This window comes from Elephantulus edwardii, unplaced genomic scaffold, assembly GCF_000299155.1.
Source record: "Elephantulus edwardii isolate Elephantulus edwardi_28Jun2011 unplaced genomic scaffold, EleEdw1.0 scaffold00020, whole genome shotgun sequence".
Classification (NCBI taxonomy): domain Eukaryota; kingdom Metazoa; phylum Chordata; class Mammalia; order Macroscelidea; family Macroscelididae; genus Elephantulus; species Elephantulus edwardii.
In genome coordinates, this window is record NW_006399770.1 from 3,744,638 (window position 1) to 3,753,655 (window position 9,018).

Consider the following 9,018-nt stretch of genomic DNA (forward strand, 5'->3'; position numbering starts at 1 on the left):
AGCAGTTGTTGGTCTTGGCTTAATGAGGCAAGGACCAAATATCAATCCCAGATTTTTGGAGTTCATTTTATTTTTTTCTGCATAGTCTGCCACCCGTTTAAGGTGCATTATGAGGTAATGGAGACTGTTAAAATTTGGTGCTGGCAACTGTCTTAGAAGATCCTTGCTTTTTAGAATAATTCGGTTTATTTCTATACATGCACTTGGCCATTTCTTGTCTTGAGGACCATCTTTCTTCAGCTCCAGCTCTTCACTGATATTCTGAAGCTCCTTTGAAAGGTCCATACATTCCTTGTACAGTCGAAATAAAATAAGTGGCTCTGGGAGCTGAAGAAATAAAGTGGCATTAGGATCATCATCTGCTCCATTCTTTTCCTGTCAACAGTCAACTATTATTCACAACTAGCAAGTTCATCTAAAGTTAGCACGTCTCTTTACACCAGTAATATGTAATGCTTATCCATGTTTATCCATGTACACATCTTAAAGGAGAGCCCAGACTGACACTCTCAAAAGGGTCAACCTTGCTCCCAGAAGGAGTACAATGGGAACCTTGTTCCCATTCATGACTGACTTCTCATGAAGGACAGCTTACATTTCAATGAGGTCACACTACGGATCTACTTATCAAATACTTCTGTGTAGATATGGGTCTTTCCTTCTATAGCCAGATTTACATTTCATTTTTACAACATCTTATGGATGTATTGTTTAAGAATAAACAGGTTTAACAAGCAAGGGCACAATTAAAAGAAGAAAAACCTCTCTGAGGGAGGTGGAGGCATAACTAGAGAGGGGCGCACAAGTCCTTCCGTAAGAGGCAGAGCTGTTGGGAAGCATCAGAGTTGGAAAGAACCCATAGCTGAGCCTCTGGCGAGTTTGTAGAGCCTCTATATCACACTGGAGGAGACCGCCTATCTTTCTCTCATAGAGCAGCATCTGGATTCAAATCACTTGTCTCTGGGTCAGCAGCACAACCCCTGACTACTAACTAGGCCACCAGAGCCCCCTTGATAAGGTAATGTTCTATTTCATCAAGGTGAGAGGGGAAAAAAAGGAATGTGAATTATTATAACTGACTCTGTCCAGTTTACACACTCATGGATATGTGTACTAGTAGTTAAGATACAAGGTAATGAAAAGATACATAGGACAAATTTTATCAGCACAATAAATACCTTACTTTTTATCTTTTCTGTTTAGTGGTATATCTCAAGAATATAAACTTTACCTGTCGAAGGTATGATTTCAATACTTCACAGATATCATGAGAGCCAAATTCAGAAATGTCAACCAAGTTCATTCCATTTTCAAAAGCTTGGCATAGCTTTTCAATTTTTACTTTATTTCCAGATACACGATAAATACCCTTGAAGTTAAAAAGAAAATAGTGAAAAGTCTGTTTTAGTACAAATGACTACTGGCACGTATTTAAAATATGTATAATGTGTCTACTTAAATTTTTATTAGTATTTAAGGGAGGAAAAAAGCTGGTCAGGGCCAAATTAAGTCACATTTTCCAAATAAATCTAGGTAAATTCAGTTACTGGGAGGGGGACAGGAACAGACTTTCTCTCCCCCCATTTAATGTCCTCTTTTCATTAAACATATTATACAAACACTTAATGACTTTCATTTTAGGAGATAAAAAGTACCTGAAGACATAAGGCTCGATTTTCAATCTCTAAGGCACACATTTTGAGTAGAAAAGGGATGCCGTCTGGCTCCCTATTTGCAACTTGAGTGAATTCTACTCCAAATAAGCTCATTTTGCCCATAAGCTTCTCATGGCCACACAGAATGACTATGTTCTCCAAACACTTTCGGTGACAAACGAGGAGGCACTAGAAGAAAACATTAGTTTAGAAGTCATTAATTCACCTTAAAACTGTTCACCAACTGGAAAAAACTGAAGATGAGTAATAACATTTAAAAAATTAGTTTAATAAGTATTATTTGTGGGTTTGCAGTATCTTAGCAACAAAATCATGTAAAAATTATGAAGTCTATACTGTAGTATAATTTATCAGAAATACATTTGCAAAAGAGTCTTATCAGTAAAATTGATAATGAAAAAGTGCAAAGCAAAATAAATAGACTATTGCGATTCCGGATAGGTCATACCTCTTCACATTCGAATCCATGAAATACAACAATGCTTTCACAGTCCCGACATTTGTTAGGAGATCTCAATTTGCGAAACTTATGAGTAAGGGCCGATTTTGACATCAGTATTTTCTTAAATGGTCCAAGAGAACTAAGTCCTTAAATAAGAAAAATATTAGTCAACAAGGACAGTAAGAAGACAGAAAAATTACCCAGCTTGATAGATAGTATTTCGAATAATCTTTGGACTTTCAAGTAACTAATATATTACAGAAAGCTAGTAATTTGAGTTTGAAACATCAAAAGAAATGTCTAGTATACAAGGCTGCTCCAGATGACACATTTACCAAATGTTCCGGCTATGAGTAAAAATCACCACCAAATACCAGTTCTTCTGAAAGATGGCATAATATTTTCAGAACTGGCAAATTTATACTGCTAATTATGACGTTTTTATAAGTTTGGAAAGAATGTTATAGAGGTGGAACCATAAAAAAATGTTTCAAAAACATCAGACCTGTATGAGGTGTGTATTATTTGCATTAAAGATAAAGCTACTATTAATTCGTCACAAAATTAGTACTAGCTAGATATCTACTAGTAATCTATGGGAAGTCAGAAATTTCTTCCTTTTACGATGTGATGCCAAGAGTTGTTTGGAAGTCTCAAATACACACAACTCTTTTCGTTTGTTGTTGTTGTTAGGTGCTGTCGAGTATGATTCATATCATCTCTACTTACTAACAAAAGAACTGAACCCTGTTCTATACTGCGCATCCTCACACTTCCTGATACACAAGAGTCCACTGCAGCAGTCATCATGACAATCCACCTAGTTGAGGGGCTTCATTTCCTTCGCTGACCCTCCACCCTTCCCAGCATCACGTCCCTCTCCAAGGAATAGCCCCTCCTGGCAAGATGCCCAAAGTATGTGAGGCAAAACTTCATCATTCTTGCCTCCAGAGAACACTCTGGCTGCACCCTCTCCAAGACCTATCTGTTCTCTTGGCCATCCATATTTAGTGATCTTCTCTAACACCACAGTTCAAAGGTGTCAGTTCTTTTCCTGTCATCTTTATTCACTGTCCAGCTCTCAGATGCATAGTAAGTGATCGAAATGACAATGGACCGAACTTAATCAAATGTACATCATTACTCCTTAATACATTGGAGAGGTCCCTAACTGTAGTTTTTTCCATTGCAATGTGTTTCCTTATTTCCTGACTGCTAGTACCAACTTTGCTAACTGCGGATCCAAGCAAGACGAAGATGATGACAGTTTCAATCTCCTCTACATCCATCATGACAATGCCTATTGTTCCAGGGTTAAGAATCTTTATTTTCTTGACATTGAGATGTAATCCATACTGAAAACTACATTCCTTGATCTTCTGCAACAAGTGCTTCACTTTCTCCTCATTTTCAGCAAGCAAGGTTGTGTCATCTGCATAACGTACATTATTGATGAGTCTCACTCCAATCCTGATGCTACACTCCTCTCCATAGAGACTATCTTCTTGGATAATTTAATCAGCATACAGATTGAATAGGTATGATGAGAGAATACAACCCTGATGCACTCCCTTCAAAATTTTAAACCATACAGCAGTCTCCTGCTCTGTCTGCAAAACAGCCTCTTGGTCCAAAACTCTTTTGTTGTTATTATGTGCCATGTAGTTGCTTGCTACTCATAGTGACCCTAAGTACAACAGCCCTAAACCCTGCTCTATCATGTGTCAATCTTATTATCTCTGAAACACCTACCCCATTACCCCAGTGACTGAGTCAATCCATCTCACTGAGGGTCCTTCCCTCCTACGCTGTCCCTCCACCCTCCCAAGCATAATGTCCCTGTCCAAGGATTGGTCCCTCCTTGCAACATGCGCAAAGTACGTCAGAAAGAGCTCCTAATTCAGGCCATTAATTAACTAGTTGGGCTTCAAAATTCACAACTTTCCTTGTCTTCTTGCCTAAACTGTATGCTGTTTATTAATGAGAATCTTAACAATTTGCACTGCATTAAAAAATTGCCTTTAACAGGGAAAAAAACCTGACTTATAAAATAGACTGCAAAAATTTTTTTAATTACACTGTTTTTCTAATATCCTGCAGTATACTGATTCACATGGGCTAGTGAGCATTTGACTTCTGTGTCATACCAGTTTCTGAAGGGGAAGGTGGCTCTCTCTCATCAAGATCATCTGCAGACGACATGGTACCACTCGAAGGAGTTCGAGGAAGTTTTCGATGAAAGTCTCCTAAGAAAATGATGGATAAAATGATGTGGTCATTTATTAAATCAGCAGTAATAACAGAATTCTTAGAATAAACAATTCCTAGCATCATACTAACTTCAATGTAAAATTGTTTTCATTCTCAACACTTCAGATATAAGAAATTCTGATATTTATTCTTGGGATGAAAAGCAAGTAAACCAAATAGAATATTGTCAAATAAAGTTTAAAAGCTGAGGGCGATATATCCAAATGAGATCTACTGCCAACTTATGAAAATCTTCTCTCCATGTCTTAATGTCTATTATCGGACAAAAGTTGATAAAATAATAAAGTTCTCAATAACATAGCTGTTGAATTTATAAGTATATATAGCACAATCTAAAGTTTTTTTAAACATGTAAATAATAATTTAACATCAGTAATCCAACAGGGTGAAAAGAAAACCTATTGACTGGGAATAAACATTTGATAATAACATCTCAGACAAGAATCACATTACAAAAGTCTACAGAATACTTTTGGGCCTCCATAAGAAAAAGACTGATAACCCAATTACAAAATGGGCAAAAGACATGGAAAGAATTTTCATAGAGGAAGATATTTGAATAGCAAACAGACACATGAAGAAATGCTCAAAATCACTGGCAATAAGAGAAATGCAAATCAAAACTACACCATCTCTTTCCAGTAACAATGGCAGAGTTTACCAGGGCAGTAAGTAATAGATGTTAGAGAGGATGTGGAAAGACAGGAGCTCTCATACATTGTTGGTGGGATTGTAAAATGTACAACCATTCTGGAAGGCAGTTTGGCACTTCCTCAAAAAGCTGAACAGAGAAATTCTGTATGACCCAGTTATTCCACTACTTGGAATATACGCTAAGAAAATAAAAACTGAGGTACAAACGGAGACTTTTACACCAATGTTTATATCAGCGTTATTCATCATCACAAGAACATGGAAACATTCCAGATGTCATGGTACATTCACACAATGGAATACTATGCAGCACACAGGAGCAATGATTTTGTAAATTATTACCTAACTTGAGAGGGACTGGAGAGCATTATGCTGAGTGAACTAACTCAGTTCCACAAGGACAAATATTGTATAAAACTATGACTGTAGAATGAATATAAGGATCTGGTGGGGAGAAGCTGAGGGATGAGGATGTGCAGGTGGAGGGGAATTAATCACAGGGTTGTACAATTTGATGGGTGGGGCAGGTGAGGGAAATTGGAAGAATCTGTCTGGAAAACAATGTATTCAAATTTTGTAAGTAAACTAGTATAACAATAAAAATATTATACTAACAATAAGACACAGATGAAAGAAACTAAGAATAACCCAACCATCCTAACAGGATGCAGGCTGTGCCAGTCAAGGACTCTGCCATCTGTGTGAAAGCTTGCTAGGAAGCAGACTGGCTAGGGTAAGGAAATTTGCCCTTTTTGACATTAACAAACAGTGGGCTATTAAGTAAAAATTCACTTTAATGGAAAGTTTTAACTCGTAGGATCACCATTCCAAAGATCTTTCCACATGAATTACATTTATGAAAAGGAATAATCATAATGTTTTAGAGGTGGTCATTTAGGTTTTGCTTTCAGTATGTCCCCAGTGACTGAGAAATACAAAGGAGGACATTCCATCAGAGCTTTAATTGTAAACTGGCTTCCTTACAATGAAACATTATCTGCTTTGCCTTTAAGTCCAAGGAGTCCTAGTGGTATCCATGGCACATATCAGGCCAACTGAGGTCAGCAGTTCAAATCCACCAGCTGCTCCAAGCAGAGAGATGGGCAGTCTCCTCTAATAAAGACTTACAGCCTGGAAACCTGCTGGAGAGTCACTCGACCAATGGCAGTGGCTTGGTTTATGGTTTTATCAAGTGCACTTTTTGGGTATTTGTCCCAACAGAATCAAAGCAACACTAATTCTTTGAATATTGATATTTCAAGAGAGTGGAATACTGATATTTCAAGAGAGTCTCCTCTTTCCAAGGCAGGCTCTAAATCTACTTGTCATGTGACATGGTTTCTAGATTCTGGCCATTTTCTGCTGTGTTTTCACCGGAAATACCTTTCCCAATTCCCCATTTATTTTCCCAGTCCCCCATTAATTGATCACTAAATGTCCATGACAGTTGCTAACCATTTCTTGAATAGGTTCCTGGAACTCCATATTCACTGATAATGAGTTTTATGTTTATGTTGTTCTTAAACTACACTTAAAATTATTTCACTTGTGCTCCAAATGGGAGACAAACTGTGACTTCATAATGATTACAAGGCTGACAACACTGGGGACACCCTGAACAGCTCTGGGAACATTATCCTCTCAGAAGCTTTGTCAAACAACATTTTAAAACCTAAAAGGATCGGGTGCTTCGGAAATTACCTTGGGTTTTCCTAGGGTGTGACCTGTTAAACCTTTCCTTTGCCTCTAGGTAAAAACGAAGAAAAGTGAGCCAGGAAGGGCTATGAATAGGCAGAACCTCCCTGTCATCAAGGAAGAATTGCCTAATATGAAGTTTTTAGGACCAGGTTGCCTGCTCAAGGAAGCTCCTTGACAGCAGGGAAGCCCAAGGCTCATGGACATCTCCAAGGGATGATCCATCTCCAAGGAAGGCTTGGCCTTCCCATAGAGCTAGCACCCTGAATGTAGACTTCCAAATAACTGTTCAGTGACTCTGTCCACTTGTTGTAGCTCTGTTACAGCAGCATTAGATAACCAAAATAGTGCCTGCCATTCAAGGGCAAATATCAACTATATACACTACTTTTGTTATATGCTATTGTGTCAGAACAGACTCAGAGCAGACAAACACTACAACCAGTTGACCAAGGCTGTAAATCCTTCTCCCATTAACTAGCTGGTGGATTTGAATTTCATGACTGAGACTGCAGTGCACTTCTTACCACTAGGCCACCAGTATACCTATGGTATAGGTAATAACAAAGGAAAGCCAGGGAATAATTAATAACATCTGGGATGATGATTTCCACTGGTGAAAATAGGGCATTATCATCAAGCAGTGTTTGAACACAGCTGCTTCCGCCGCCCCGTTATCATTTTTTTAAGATATAATTTTATCTTTTTAATTTTTTAATTCAATTTATTTACAAAGTTTGAATACATTGTTTTTCATAAAAGCTCCTTCCAATTTCCTTTACCCCACCCACCTATCAATTTGTGCAACCCTACGATTAACACCCTACCCCCCCTTCAATCTTCATACTCAATTCTACAATAATGGTTTTATATAGTATTTGTCCTTGCGGGACTGAGTTAGTTTACTCAGCATTAGTGCTCCCCAGTCCCTCCAACTTAGGCAGTAATTGACAAAATGATTGCTCCTGCATGCTGCGTAGTATTAAATTATATGAATGTACCATAAATTCTAATCCATTTGCTTGTGGTTTGACATCTGGGCTATTTCCACGTTCTTGCAATGGTGAATAATGCTGCAATAAACACTGGTGTACAAGTTTCTGCTTGAGCCTCAGTTCTCATTTTCTTGGGGTATATTCCTAGTAGTAGAATAGCTAGGTCATACGGAATTTCTATATTCAGCTTTTTGAGGAAGCGCCAAACTGCCTTCCAGAGTAGTTGTACCATTGTACAATGATACCAACAATGTAAAAGAGATCCTATCTCACCACATCCTCTCCAACATTTATTACTTGCTGTCCTGTTAAACTTTGCTACTGCTACTGGAGCGAGATGGTATCTCTTTGTGGTTTTGATTTGCATCTCCCTTATTGCCAATATTTTGAGCATTTCTTCATGTCTGTTGGCCATTTGAGTATCTTCCTCTGTGAAAATTCTTTCCATGTCTTTTGCTCATTTTGTAACTGGGTTATCAGACTTTTTCTTGTGGAGGCCTAGCAGTATACTATAAACTTTCGTTATGAGGCTCTTGTAAGAGATGACATTGCTAAATGTTTGTTCCCAGTCAGTAGGTTTCCTTTTCACCCTGTTGGAAAAAGTTTTTGATGAAAACTGGGATTTAATCTTTAGAAGATCCCATTCATCAATTTTATCTTCTTCAGATTGTGCATTTCTGGCTGTATTTGTTAGTCTATACCATAGACTAGAGCTTCTAAACTTGATCCCAGTTTGTCTCCTACAACTTTATGGTTTGGGGCATTACTCCCAAGTTTCTTATCCACCTTGAAGCAGTTTTTTTGCATGTGATATGTGGATCCTGTTTCAGCTTTTTGCAGGTGGAAGTCCAGTTTTGCCAGCACCATTTGTTGAAGAAGCTGTCATTTCCCTATTTGATAAGTTTTGTTTCCTTGTCAAGTATCAGTTGACCATAGATAGCTGGGTCTATTTCTGGCTTCTCAATTCAACACAGCTGCTTTTAAAAATCTATTAAGTTGTATTTTTAAAGCCGAGAATGTTTATAGGAGGCATCTATTTGTCTTTAAAATATACATATTTATGTATGTATATTTTTATATTTACAAAATAGTTCATATGAAAAAGTAGTTAAAGATAAAAATAATATTCTGATTTTTTATTAAATTAAAAAAAAACTCAACAGTCTTGCACTGACTTAAATGTTTACACACCTGGACTTACTGATTCAGAATCCAGGGATCTAGATTCACTGCTCCCACCTGTACTTTCTGAATCACTGAACATTCCAAATGTCCATGACCTTGT

At 37.6% G+C, this 9,018-nt stretch overlaps 1 protein-coding gene across 1 annotated transcript in view; it reads right to left on the bottom strand.

Moving 5' to 3' along the window:
• The window catches only part of LOC102864250 (rho GTPase-activating protein 29-like), a 54,748-nt gene that overhangs the window by 7,333 nt on the left and 38,397 nt on the right, over window positions 1-9,018 (bottom strand). Inside the window, exons 13-18 of the mRNA XM_006882486.1 lie at window positions 8,925-9,013; window positions 4,266-4,364; window positions 2,125-2,264; window positions 1,656-1,844; window positions 1,232-1,369; window positions 94-327 (exon numbers count right to left, since the gene is read on the bottom strand). Of these exons, the coding sequence (XP_006882548.1) occupies window positions 94-327; window positions 1,232-1,369; window positions 1,656-1,844; window positions 2,125-2,264; window positions 4,266-4,364; window positions 8,925-9,013 (889 nt within the window). The remainder of the gene's footprint in view (window positions 1-93; window positions 328-1,231; window positions 1,370-1,655; window positions 1,845-2,124; window positions 2,265-4,265; window positions 4,365-8,924; window positions 9,014-9,018) is intronic.